This window comes from Leptonychotes weddellii, chromosome 5, assembly GCF_054177405.1.
Source record: "Leptonychotes weddellii isolate Sample4059 chromosome 5, ASM5417740v2, whole genome shotgun sequence".
NCBI classification, from domain to species: Eukaryota; Metazoa; Chordata; class Mammalia; order Carnivora; family Phocidae; genus Leptonychotes; species Leptonychotes weddellii.
Window position 1 is genome coordinate 54,571,875 of NC_138373.1, and position 14,223 is coordinate 54,586,097.

The following is a 14,223-nucleotide window of genomic DNA, read 5'->3' on the forward strand; positions in this document are numbered from 1 at the left end:
TGTCAATAGAATTATGTGCAAAAGAATGGGAAACAAATAAAACCAGAAAAACAGAAGATGGGAAGTATAATAGCACCTGAAAAAAAAAGGTTCAGCAGTTCCCTAAAACTGACACAGACCCTTTCTGCTTTTGCATATGCTACTCAACAACGCTGCCTAGAACCTGTTTCCTCCAGTCTCTTCACCAGATTAACTACAATTCATTCTTCGAGATCCAGTCCAAACAACATGAACTCCCCCTGGGGCAGTTTATCACTCCTTTATTGTGTGTGATGTCTGTGCTTATAAAAGTTGGGAGGAGGGGTCTACTCAAGAGGATTCCAAGGGTTGACACCTGTCACTGACCCTCCGCTCAAGTGCCACGGGCAACCAAGCCCACATGGCAGGAGGCCCTGCTCCTGTGGCCACAGCCGGCTGGATCTGATGGCCACCAACTCTCTTTTGTCTCTCCTCCTTTCTATCACTCTTAAGAAATCTGAAATGAGGATGCAGAGTGGCTAATTGCCACCATCACGGTCCTGGATCTGGGGGCAAGTAAGTTTAGAAGCTGTGTGGGGTCTACTTGCACAAAGCAGCCAAGAAAAGCCAACACGCCCAGAGAAAAGATTCGTGAAAAGTGATGCAAAGATCAGAAAGACAGTGAGGAAAGAGCCGCTCTGGGTCCGAGGCTACGTGAGGCTCAGGTGAGGGTCCTGCCTTTCTGCTCCAAGGGTGACCCAATAACCCTCCCTGTTTTTCCTTCAGCTGATCAGACTTCCATGACTGTCATTTACCACCAAATAAACCTTGAATGAGGCACCAATTTGCCACCTTGTTTACATAATTACATGCCTATCTTCCCTGGAAGACTATGAACTCCCTATAAGCAAAAACTGTCTTTTTCATACATCTTTCTCTAAGGCCTTATTAGAGAAAATACCAAAATATGCACACCAATGACAGGCTTGGTAGTAGAACTTTATTAGATATGAAAATGACATTTTATTACAAAATAAAGTACTAGTTAAAGCCGGACCAAAAGCCACATCTCAAGATTCTAGTCACATTTGGGACATCGAATGCTGAGTTATCGATCAAATGCTGGATTGGCCTATAAATTGAAACATTTGTGAAAACTTCAAAATTGGGGGGCACCTGGGTGGCTCAGTCGTTAAGCATCTGCCGTCGGCTCAGGTCATGATCCCAGGGTTCTGGGATCGAGCCCCACATCAGGCTCCCTGCTCCACGGGGGACCTGCTTCTCCCTCTCCCACTCCCCCTGCTTGTGTTCCCTCTCTCGCTGTGTCTCTCTCTGTCAAATAAATAAATAAAATCTTAAAAAAAAAAAAAGAAAACTTCAAAATTGGAAATATCATTTCCATTTATTAGTTACACAGTGCAGCTAATACAGACTCTTTTTGGCTAACGGCCCAAAAAATAATAACGTAACGGAGCAGGAATGGTTAAGAACTATTTAGGCAACCAAGCCAGAAAACCCGGAGCTGTCCTCCACTACCCAATCCCTTGAGTGGCCACAAAATCCAGCTGATTTTACTTCCAGAACATCCCTTGGGCACACCCTTTGTCTTTACTGCCACTCCCTGAGGACGGCCATGTCTCCGGGACAGTCTTTCCTCCGATGGCACCAAGTCCCTGACTGAGTGATCCAGCTCCAGGACCACCACAGGCTCCACCCTGTCGCTCCCTCGCTTACAGCCTGCCATCCCATCTCTTGGGAAACTCTGATGCTGATCTCCATTTACACTGAGTATAACTAGGTTACGTAGACCAACTCTGCGCCTGGAAACAACTAAACATCCTGAATAAAATATTCTGTAAACATCTTCTTAAAGGCATCAAAGCACCGAGGAGGCAATAGTTAGAGTGCCAAAGGCGAAGTGAGAGCTGGATGCAGGAGTAGTTAGCTTAGTCCGAGAAGCCACTTTGGCCCTCAGGGCTCTGACGGTCTCAAGGGTTGAGACCAACAGAAGTCAGAGGCTAGAGCTGACCCAAGGTGGGGGGTCTAATAGGAAACCCTTTCTCCGTGAGCTTAGAATCCAAAAGGGTCACACCCTCAGAGTAAGTACAAGCCAAAAATAAACCCATTCCATCCCCCCACCAGGGGACTGCAGTCCAAATTTATATCACTAAGAGATTCAAAAAATTCCAGGCTATGAGTTTAGTTCAAAATGGCCTTGGTCTGTAGCACCCCTAGCCACCCCTTTGCCAGATGACAAAGACAAACAATCCTCTCTAGAGGGACACACTTTCGCCCTAAGACTCAGAGATTCCTCCCCCAAGCAGTTGTCCAAGGGAAAGAAGCAGCTCATAGTCAACAATAACCAAGCAAATATGGGAAGGAGGCACCATGACTACTAACCAGCAGAAATAGAACACAGTGGAACAATACGCACAGAGATTCAGGATGTTGGCATTAGCATCATTTTTACGTCAGTTACAGATTCTTAAATTTAATTTATGGCAAACTTCTGACACTAGAATTCTTCGAGGCATACCCGAAGTCATTAAAAGACCAAAGTACAGGGAATAAACCAGAAATAACACTGCAGTGCACTCTTCTTCAATAATGTCTCAGACAGTTTAGAAATGCATTCATAGTCTTCACACAATTCACTCGGTGGCCCTTCAACACTGTGACAGTCTACCTAAGAAGGGGTTTACTTGCTGAACCTCCTCTGCGCTGTGCCCAAGGCAAAGTTCTTGCATGCTGCTGTAAACAAAGCCCTTTCTCTGGCATCAGCTTGCGGTTACCCCACACCTCTTATCACCGACGTGCAGCAAGTTCCCCCACTCTCTAACGCACTGCCCAACCCGCTCAGCAAAATGCTCTAAATTCTGTGCTCAATCATAGCAAAAATGAATTTTACACATATGTGGATGAAAATTTAATGTGGAAAGACTCACAGTACACCAGCTGAGCACTAATGGCCTACAGTTTACAGACTCCAGCTTCAGCCAGTCCTTTGATAATATTTATTGGGCGCCTACTACATACCAGCACTGCTCTAGGTGCGGGGACACAGCTATAAAGAAGACAGTCTCAGCTGCTGTTGAATTTAACATCCTAGTCAGGGGAAATAAATAATAAACATGTAGACAACTCAGTTTCCGATGGTGTGAAGTGTCACAGAGGAAACAAGAGTAACATGAGTGGAGGGTGACTTAAGAGGCAGTCAGAGAGACCATCCGAGAAGACAACCCTTTAGCTGAGAGACTAAAATGACAGCCATCCAAAGACCTGAAGGAAGAACATTCCAAAGAGGAAAGTAAATGGAGCAGCTCTGTAGCGGTCCAGAGCTTGGCTTGTTTAAGGAACAGAGAAAGCCCAGTGTGGCTGGAACGAAGAAGTCATGAAAACAGTGGGAAAGGATGAAGGCAATGAAGGAAGCAGGGGCCAGGCCAGGAAGACCTTGCAAGCCACAGAGAAGAGCCTGGGGTTTGTTCACAATGCAACAGGAAGCCTCTGGAAGGTTTTCACCGAAGACGTGATGTGACAGGAAGATCATTCTGGTACCACTGTAGAGAATTTGGATGGAACCAGGGCAAGGGTGAATACAGGCAGACCTGCAGACTACGACAGTGTTCTGGAGAAAGGGAATTTATATTGGAAAGAGAGAAATATGCAGAAATATGCAGGACTCAGAAAAGGTAGTAGTGATAATGAGAGAGGAAGCAAGGCTGGCGCCAAGGTTTTTGGCTTGAGCAGTCGGGAGATGGTAGTCCATTTACGGACGGGGAAGAAACTGGCCTAGGGCCTGCAGCAGGTGGGGTAGCGGGGCAGGAGGAGATGGAGAGCCCTGTTTGGGTCACGTCTGAGATGCCTATTCGGTTTGCGAGGGAAGAGATCTGATAGGAAACTGAATACGGAGCCCAGCAGGGAACTCAGAGCTGAAGATAAAAATTTCTCAGTCATCAGCATGAAATGAAAGATCGTGTAGATAAAATATGCCTAGTTATGTAAGAAGACCCCGGAAAGAGTCCTGGGGCATTCTAACTTTTAGAGACTGGGTAAAGGAGGAGGAACCTCGTAAGGTCCCTATGAAGGAATAGCAGGTGAGGCAGAAGGAAAACAAGAGAAGACATGAAAAAGGGGACCCCTGGATTCAAAAACATGAGCGTCGCTCGTGCTGTGTGCCCGGAGCAGGCAGGATGAAAGCTAGGCTGCCGCTGGTTCGGGGAGAGTGGCAGGGGAGGGAGCCAGCAGCTGCAGACGGACAGCAGGAGGCGGGTGCAGTAGACAAGGCTTTTCAGCTTCTGCTATAAAAAGGAACGGAGAAGCAGAGTGGACACTAAAGTGAGGATGTAACGTCAAAGGAGACTTTGGTTACTGCGGCTGTTTATTTTGTTTTTAAGGTGGGAGGTCCCGGCGCAGGGAGCGCTGTCCAGTAGACAGTGCTGCAGGGATGGCAACGTCTACACCTGCGCTGTCCAGCTCAGGAGCTACTACCCACGGGTGGCTTTTGGGCACTCGATATGAGAAACGGAAGCTTACGATTTAGTTTTAATTCAAGGAAGTGTCAATAGCCACATGTGACTGGTGGCTTCCAAACTGGACAGTGCGGCCCTCCAGCATGTCTGTGGGCTCATGGATTCAGCTGTCCAAAATTTAGCAGCCTGCGTGGTGGGAAGAATGGAAGTTAGTGGCTTCTGTTTTCTAAAGCATTAAAGGTTACCAGCTGGAAGAGGGCAAAGGGACAAAACACTAGAGGGAGGTTTAAGGAGAAAGAAAAGGTAAGAAATGGTTTCAAAGAGCATATAATATGATTTATGGTAAATTTTAAAGTGGCCCTCACCGGAACTGTTGTTTAGTTTTTCACTGGCAAACATCAGCTACTGGGCCTTTTAAAATCTGACCTCCAACCACCTCTTCTACCATCTCCTAAACATTTCCCATCATCTACCTCTGTGGTTTTCAATCTTCTTGGTAGCAGAAACTTTGCCCCTTGTACATATTTGCCCTTGTATTTACACAGTATGTATTCAGTGCCCTCAATCAAAAAATTTTAAAAAGATGACGAGGAGGACAAAAACAAGCTGTTCTGGATGAAGCTGAGGTCGGGGCTCAATTCCCCCCACCAGCTCAGCCCCCCTTTACCAGCCCGAGGCACCTCCAAGGAACCCCAGGGTTTGAAACCAAGGATTTACCCTAGCCAGTGCTTCTCAAACTGGCATGAGCTCACAAACCACCTGTCTTACTACAGTGCACATTCTGTCCCAGAGGGTCTGCAGAGAGAGGCCCACGATTCTGCATTTCTCACAGGCACCTGGCTGATGGCTAAGACCACTATTCTGTAGATTACACTCTCGATGAGTGGCAAGGCCCTAGGCCACAGTCATAATACCAGACCACTCACCATGGCTCCGCTCCATCTGCTTTCTTTTATCAGTTTGTTCCCTTGGCCACATATACTTTTCCCTGCCTTCTCCAGAGGGGAGATTCTACCCCATCTTCAAGGCCCTCTCAAATGTCAGCTCCTCTTGAACTCTTCTCCAAGAGTTCTGGGCACAAGTAATCATGATACAGTCCCTGCCCCCATCTCCTATCACTTTCCCCTTTCCCACACTGCTCCAGCCACACAGTCTTCCCCGCAGTTTCCTAAACATGCCGAGCCACCACCAGCTCAGGGCCTTTGCACTAGCTATTCCTTCTACCTAAAATGCCCTCCCCCCAGATATCCTCATGCCCTTCATCTCTTTCATCCTTCTCCCAGATATTCCAACCCTTCATCTCCTTCATCCTTCAGGTTTATACACTGACCACCCTGTGTAATACCCTCCACCCCAGCATTCCTGACACCATTATTTATACATAATGTCTGCGTCTATGTCTGTCTCCCCTGCAGTTATGAGCAATTTGAGGGCAGGGTCCACAATATATTCATTTTGCATCCCAAGAGTCTTGTACAGTGCCTCTTACAGAAAGAAAGAAAGAAAGAAAGAAAGAAAGAAAGAAAGAAAGAAAGAAAGAAAGAGTAAAATAAGCAATCAATAATCAATAGCTAACATAATGTATAACAAATGAATCTGAATCAAATTTTTGACACCTCAAACAACCCGATCTGTAGTGGAAGCACTAAAGATACAAGAAAGGACATTATAACGAAATAGATATAGAAATTAAAGCAAGGGCACAAAGATAATTCTAAAAGGATTAATTCACAACTCCAAGATGCACAAGGATGCAACTGCAGTGGTGACTTTATATCTATGAACAATGTTAATGTAACAATTAATTTAACATGCACTCTAATAATTGTTCATGTTTTCTCATTTAAAACTTTTTTAAAACGTACTAATGACTGCTAACATTTACTAAGAACTTATCATGTGCCATCAACTCTTTAGGTATCTTACAAGTACCAACTCATTTAATCCACATAGCAAACCTCTGTACTAGGTACTGTTATTATTTCTTTTTATAAAGAAGGAACTGAGAGAGTGCTCAAATGACTGTCAAAGTCACACAGCCAACCAAACAGTGTGGCACCAGAGTCCAAGCTCTTAACCATGGCCGAGAGGTGAAAAACTATGAAGACTTACTTTGAATGTAAAGGCTTATCTTTAGGTAGGTTACTGTCTTCAAACTCCCTACAACATTTTTCATTAATAAATTATGTATATGTGCTCTCTTCCTACATGCTTTGGATATATGCAATGATTTTCTTTCTATAAAGGAAAAACTGCTTTAAACACATATAAATAGCTAATACTCCATACTAATAGCTTATACTATGTCAAAGTATAGCTTTTAAGACTAAGGAAAGGAAAGGGAAGAATAGACTAAGGAAAGAACAGAAATGAGTAACTCCGAGGCTGGCCCAGGCAGCCGAGTTCAATGGTTGAGGGTACAGGTCTGAATCCCACCACCTACTAGCACTGTGTGCTCAGCAGTATTACATTCATCTATGCACATTCCTACTATGTATCATTCTTCCTGGCTATTGCGTGCTCTGCCCCATTTCTCACCCCACACCACTCCCACCTTATTCTTTCAAGAGTTCTCAATTAGGTTCCACACCTCCCAAGTGGTCCATGGACAGAATTCAGGGGATCCATGAACTTGGTAGGATGCAGCTTTATGTATTTTCATTTATTCATTCAAAAGCATTATTCTAAGAAGGGGACCACAGCCTTCACTGGACTGCCATTGGGGTACATGGCACAAAAAGGAAATGTGGATAAAAGTAGATACAGGGAAATAAGCTGGGAGGTATTTTTAACATTTCAAGAAAGGTAACAAATCTGGTTAGGTGGGTAGAGGTTAGAATGGAAAGTGATGGCAGTGAGGAAAATACCTTGGTATCCGTAAATAAAATGGCATGTTCCACCTTCCTTCTTCTTCTAACCTTCTCGAAAGAGATACTGCCTCTACGTCCATTCATTTGTCCGTTAAATCTTTAAGCTTGCACACACACGTGTGTGCGCACACATACTAATCAGCCACTGTCTCCAACAGTACATCCCTGAACGTCATGATCTCTGAAGCATTAATCTGCTGGCCTTCTTGCAGAGTTCTGTCTTGCTTCCTGTTTCTTCTTCTTCCATCCTTCCCTCAAAGCCAATTGTTCCCCTCAGAGACCTACTTTACTTACCCCCTTGGCTTCCACTGCCAACCCATTCTCCATCTCAGTCCTAACCTTGCTCCTGAGCTGTAATTCCACCTTCCAACACCCCCCTGCCCCCAGGCACTGTCCCTAGAATATCCATTCACCATCACCTGCAGTTCAACACTTAATGTATTTAAGTAAACTCCACGCCCAATGTGGGGCTTGAACTCACGACCCTGAGATTAAGAGTCGCATGCTCTACCGACTGAGCCAGCCAGAAAAATTTTTTTAACCTTTTTCAATACACAATTCTTTCTCCTAACTCTACCATGGAGTCACCATTCTCCCAAGGAGATTCATCACATGCAGTCAGGGGACAAATCCTAAATATTTCTCTTTATTTTTAGCACTATAGCCTTGCTACTCAACATGTATCCCAAGGACCAGCCGCGTCATCACTTACGAGCACAATAAATGCAGTCTTGGGAACCAACCCCCGCAGACCTGCTAAGTCAGAATCTGCATTTTTTGAAGTGTTCCCAAGTGATTCATACACACATTAAAGTTTGAGAAGCACTTCTCTGGTGCTTATGAATATGCTAACAGCCTAACTGCATCTGCATTTGAACATTTTTTGGTATCAATTACTAACTCCCTATTATGTGCTAATTACAGTTCTAGACTTTAAATACATTATCTTACTTAACCCTCAGAATAATCCTGTGACAGAATCATCATTGTTTCTATTTTAAGAATGAGTAAATTGAGGCTCAAGTGGATAAATCATCTGTTCAACGAGTCCATAATTGATGGAGGCAGGATTTGAACCTAATCTGTCTGACCACAAACCTTTTTGCCAAATTGCACTAATTCCCTTAAATTCCAAAATTTGTATTTCAAAGGGTATGTTGGCCGAATTAATTACTCTGCTTGAGTGCATTTTCTACTCAACTTAAGGTAGATTTTATTTATTACAATTCCTGCTGAAAATCTTTCTAAAGGCAGAGCAGACGATCCTGGTTTAGAAAGAGAAATCAGTGCCTCGCCACGGGCATCATTCTCAACACTCAAGTTCAGTCTAAGGTATTTGCGAAATGGAGAAGAAAATGTATTCTTTTCTCAGGATCTAATCCCAAGTTTGAAGGGACATAAAACTGTTTCCTCAATAATAGACGTTGTGTGTCTGCCTGGCATTCTTCTTTGCTCTAAAGGGAAGAAATAAAAATAGTGTGAGACTGAGGAGCCTGGGTGTCTAAAAGTCAGTTAAACATCCAATTCTTGATTTCGGCTCAGGTCTTGATCTCAGGGTCATTAGTTCAAGCCCTGCGTTGGAGCCTACTTAAAAACAAAAACAAAAACAGTGCGAGACTGGTTCTTGAATGAATGGTTATTTGGGCTCCATTCCATAAGTTTCATCTAATGTCTAGCTAATTACTATTTTAATTTAATTGCCTCATTATATCCTATTCAGTCAATATTTCATAGTCACTCATTTCATTTTTTCCTTCTTTCATTTTTTTCAATGCCCAAATAAATATAAACCCACAAACCTAAAAGACGTCACTATTTCTCCCATATAGTATTTACCTACTTCAAGTGTCAGGCCTTGTGGAGAATATAACAAAAGCTACGGATGCTTTCCCCAGAAAACCGCATATTTGCCCAAACACACAAACATGGCACCCAGACACCAAGATAAACACCCCAGCTCTACCACGGGGACAGATACCTGCCTGATACGGCCTGTTCAGGCCCTCTCCATTTTTAGGGGAACTGTTCCAAAAGACAAGGGCAGCTTCCACCTTTTCCTAACTGCTTAGCCCAGGGGGATGCCAGGCCAGTCAGAATCCCTCCATGGGATTTTTATAACTGAACCGGAAACAGAAAGTCCCTTTGGGGGGGCGGGGGGCAGAAGTTACAAAGTGTGAAACTCAGGAACCATTAGTTCCCTGCCCTGTGGAGGAAACCAGTCAGCTATGAGCACGAATAAAGCCAAAATGGACAGAAAAGTCCCAACAGCACCCAAGCACCTGGTTCCAATTATTGCTGAACCCAACCCTATTCCTGTTCTCTTGGTTTAGTTACTAATCGGTCCTTGCACTGGGACAGACCTCCAAAACCCTCCTAACATGTAAAGTTTTTGGCTAAGCTCATGCACATTTCTATAGCTTGCCACAAAAGGACTTTAACATTAATACTGACTCCTTCTAAATACTGTATTTGTTTTCAACAAGTTTTATGTCCTTTAAATTTTTTCTATACAGAGGAATTCCTTTAGATATTTAATTAGGTCTTTAAATACTAATTTTCAAAAGGCTCACATTTCACTCTCCATAAAAATCTTTTAGGATATCTCTTTAAAACAAGTCTTGGCTTCTCTACATGTTCCACACACTATTAAAATATAATTTTAGGGAGCTAACTGCCTGATCATTTTTAGTTTAATTCCAAATGCAACAAGACAAAATTGCCTCCTTAAGTCGTCTTTTTTCCTTTATGTATTCAATTATATTCCCTGCTTAAAATACTTAAAATAAAAATTGGCAGGGATCCATTCACTGATGGGTATTTTAAGTTAGAAAGCAGTAACATATCAAATTCACCACACAAAGTCAGGCTTATTCTTGTCATTGAGAATTACCACCACAATGGACTTGGAAATTTCCACCTTAATTGCAAATTTTTACATTTCAATCAAATAGACTTTGACTTCATAGACCGCAGTGCAGTCCAACTCCAATCAATCCAACAAACTCTCAGTTCACACCTCTCTTAACAATCACCACAGATTTCTTCCCTCTAGCCACAGCCTTGAAAATTCCCTGTTGCTGCATTTTCAAAGTTACAACAGTAATGCCACTTTTGTTCTATACTATTAACTACTGCTAGTCTACAGATCCTAACATAATGCTATGAACCCAGGAGACTGTAGAAATAGTTGAGTCTTGAAGCTAGAAAAATACTTGGAAATCATCCAGTCCGGTCACCTTACTTTCACAGATGCAAACATCGATGCAAAAACTCATTAGTTATCATGCCCAAGGTCAGCAGAATTAGAGAAAAAATTGGAACACGTGGACAATGAGCATTTTACCAGAGTATGTAGGTTCCCAATCCCCATATAAGATGCCTCCATGATAAAATAAATATGAAGTTTCCCTTTAGTACTACAAATGTATAGTTATTGCTAAATATCCGTAAGACAAATTCAAATGAATTACAAAAGCATGAAATTGCTATATTCATCATAAATCTTTTCCCATTAATCCTGGTGACATTAAAAACATAGGAGAAAGACTGATTTAAATGATCTGCTCCTTCTCTGCTATGCTTTCTCAAATGTCCCTATCATATACAACAGTAAGCTTGCTCTTTCTTAATAATGCTGACGTAGTTTATTCTCATATTATACTGTAGACTTTGGTCATATTTAGTCAAGTTCATATAAAAATGTTTATCTACTATTAGACTTTGTTAACTTAAATGAAATCAACCAGAAATACATAGCATCTTGGTGCTTAGATTTCATAGTTATATACACTTTTTTCCCAGAAATAAAGAAAACAGACAATTTGAGAAAGAACACTGTGAAACAGACCATTCTTATGTCAATTAAGCCCTCAAAATAAAGATATTTGGACGAAAATATGGGCATTTTTAGTCATCTTTTGCACAGTGACTGGTACTGTCTATGTGCCTACTACATACTGGCTGAAAGAATAACATGGTTACATTACATACTATGATAACTTGACTCCTCCGGATGACTATACTTAGAATTGCTAACTTTTCTTGAAAGCAAAAGAAAATAACATAAAATGTACCATCTACAAATCATACATCACTTTTATAAGCCTTAAGTAGTTTTGAAAGTTCCAATTAGCAAGAAACGCTAAAACAAATGTAGCAATTCCTAAATGTAAGGTAACAACATAAGTGGTTACAATAAAATATGCATAATTACAAGATTTTGTAAAGTAAACTGGAATTCAGACTAATTCCCAGAAAGCACATTCTTTTTCAGCAGCATATTGTTGGCACTAATACTACATTAAACCCTCAGACACAAACTCACCTGACCAAAACACCAGAGCTCCAAAGAAGATAAATGCACCAATAAATACAGAACAATATTAATATTTTTTAAAAAGCAACTAACATAAATAGTTTAAAAAGCTTAATAGGATTAGATGTAACTCTAAATTGTAGATTTATAATATAGGAAAAATTCCATTTTACTCACTACAATGAAACTTTGGAGACTTTTGGTGCATTAACATATGCGGTTGTAAAAGCTCACACTCACAATTGCTAAAGAAGTTATCAGGAAGTTAAAATGAACTTCAATGGATTAGGCATTCATTTGCTTAAACACAACTCATTTTCTTAACTCTCTTAAACTTCATGCAAACACAATGAATCCTGATATGCTGCTTCACTTTTTCCCCAGCTCAGCCTGGGAAAGGAAAATACAAATACGATGCTTTTGAGCCATTTTAAACAACTTCCTTAAATTGAGAATGGTTTTCTGTCATTTCTCTTATGCTGAAAAGGGCACACAGACATCCACAGAAATCAAAAGTACGGAAAGCAAGCTTACACTTTCCCTCACATGCTAACTGACTGCAGTGGGTAAGATCATGGTCAAAATTCACAGGCTCATTTAAACTTTCATGGCTCAGCCAACAGCTCCTATCATGTTTCCTGATCCTAAGGAGATTAAAACTGCAGGAGTTTCTCGAAGGAAGATCAGCAGGAGGCTATTTCAGACCCTCAAACCGCAGTCCGCATAGCCCGCAGCGGCGCATCTTCCACCACCTCTGGCTGTGTGTTAAGCTAACCTTTCGGAGCGTTCTCCTCCAGCCTTTTAAACAAACCCCCAAAACGGGTGCGGCCAACTCGAGACGGCTTTCTGTCCGCGCCCGCCGAGACCCCCTCCTGCTGTCATCCCCAGGCCGCCTTTCCGCAGTCGGCGACTTCGGCCTGGCTCCCCAAGGTGGGGGAGGAGGTGTAGGGAGGAAGACTCCCCGCCAAGCAGCTCTTCAGCCCGCACAGCGGCAGGGCAATGCGGGAGAGGAGCAGAGGCAGATGCTAAACACCAGTGCCATATTTACACGAGCTTTTTCTTTGCCAAAAAGATTCCTTGTGTCCAATAATATCGCCTTTAAAGGAAAAAAATGGACCGAAGCACTAAAGCCGCTGACCACATCTCCGGATCTCCAGTATTCTCACCCCTCTTCCCCCAAGGGGAGGCTCCAGACGCTCCTAGCCTCGCACAGGTACACCTGCCAGCCAGCGGAGGACCCGACCGCCCCCGCCACCCCCTGCCATAAGGGAGCGATCTCCAAGACTCAGACCCCAGCAGCCCCCCGCCTGGGATGACAGCCCAGGCGGAGCCGTGCCCCGCACAAACTTCCCAGTTGCCCGGCTGCGAGGACCGGCCGGCCGACGGACGAATTGGGGGACGGGGGACGACACTGGTCCCTGCCGCAGGGCTCAACTGCAGATGGGACCCCTCGTCCTGCATCCGGCCCTACGTCCAAAGGGGGTCCAAGTGGCGCCCGGGGGACCCGGAGAGGCGGGCGCGCGCCGCGGGGATGGGGGCACCGAGGCGCCGCCGCGGGCGGACAACCCCGGAGAGCGAGCAGCCGGAGGGCCGGGTCCCCGCTCGGGCTCCCCGCCCCGCAGCAGCTGCAGCAGAAGGAGGAGGGGAGCGAGGAGGAAGAGGAGGAGGAGGAGGAAAGGGACTGAGCGCCGCAGCCCGAGCCCTTACCGAGTGGTTTACCCCCCACATCAGGACGCTGAGCAGCGGATCGCTGGCCCGAAAGAGCTTCACTTTCTGCGCTACGAAATGCTTCTTCTTGGTCTTGGTCTTGCTCGCCAAGACGGAGGACCCCAGGTTGCCGGGGGTCGCCATGGCCGCCGCCTCTGTCCCCTCCACCGGCGCGCTCCCAAGGCCGGGGACCCGCCCTCTCTACACGCCGGCCGGGGGAGGCAGCCGCATCCCCCCGGCGGCGGCCCCGGCGCGCCGTGCCCGCTCCGCCCGCTTTGCCCGCTCGGCCCAGCAGAGGAGGGAGGCTGCGCTCGGCTCGCGCCCCGGCCCGGATCCCGCGCCCGCCGCGGCTCCGCGCTCAGCCCGCGGCTGGACCAGGCGCGCCGCTAGCGGCTTCCGCGTTGGGCGCCGGCGTCATGACGCAGGGGGCGGGCGGGTAGCAGTTGCGGCGCCGCCAGGCGGGGCGCGGCCGGGGGACCGTTGAGCTGTAGCCTCGCGCTCGGGCTCCGGCTCCCGCTCCACGGTGGTCCGGCCGCCCTCAGTGTGCGGGCGAACACAAGGCGCCCGCTCCCGGCCCGCTGAAGAGGCCGCGGGGAGCGGGAGGACTCCCGCAGGTCAACCCCTTCTGCTCCCCAGGAGAAAGGGAGGGGGCAGGACAGAAGAGTGGGGAGATCTGAGAAAAGGAGCCCCCAGAGGCGGCGGTCGGGCGAAGGAATGAGGCTCACGGAACCGCCACTTACCGTTGCCAGGAGTCAGAAGAGCTTGCGAGACTTGAAATGCTGCATGGAGACCAGGGCTTCCCTAGCACCGGCGAGGGGACCTGGGCACATCGTTGGCCACCTCCCAGAGTGGCACTGAAATGAAGTTATAATCCTGTTGTGCCTTTAACTATCGGGCCTTTCAT

General features: G+C 45.4%; 1 protein-coding gene across 1 annotated transcript in view; it reads right to left on the bottom strand.

The window, feature by feature from the left end:
* PIP4K2A (phosphatidylinositol-5-phosphate 4-kinase type 2 alpha) overlaps positions 1 to 13,677 on the bottom strand; it is a 168,670-nt gene extending 154,993 nt beyond the window's left edge. Inside the window, exon 1 of the mRNA XM_081820741.1 lies at positions 13,320 to 13,677. Coding sequence (XP_081676867.1) covers positions 13,320 to 13,463 — 144 coding nt within the window. The 5' untranslated portion in view covers positions 13,464 to 13,677. The remainder of the gene's footprint in view (positions 1 to 13,319) is intronic.
* Between the last annotated feature and the right edge of the window lie 546 nt (positions 13,678 to 14,223).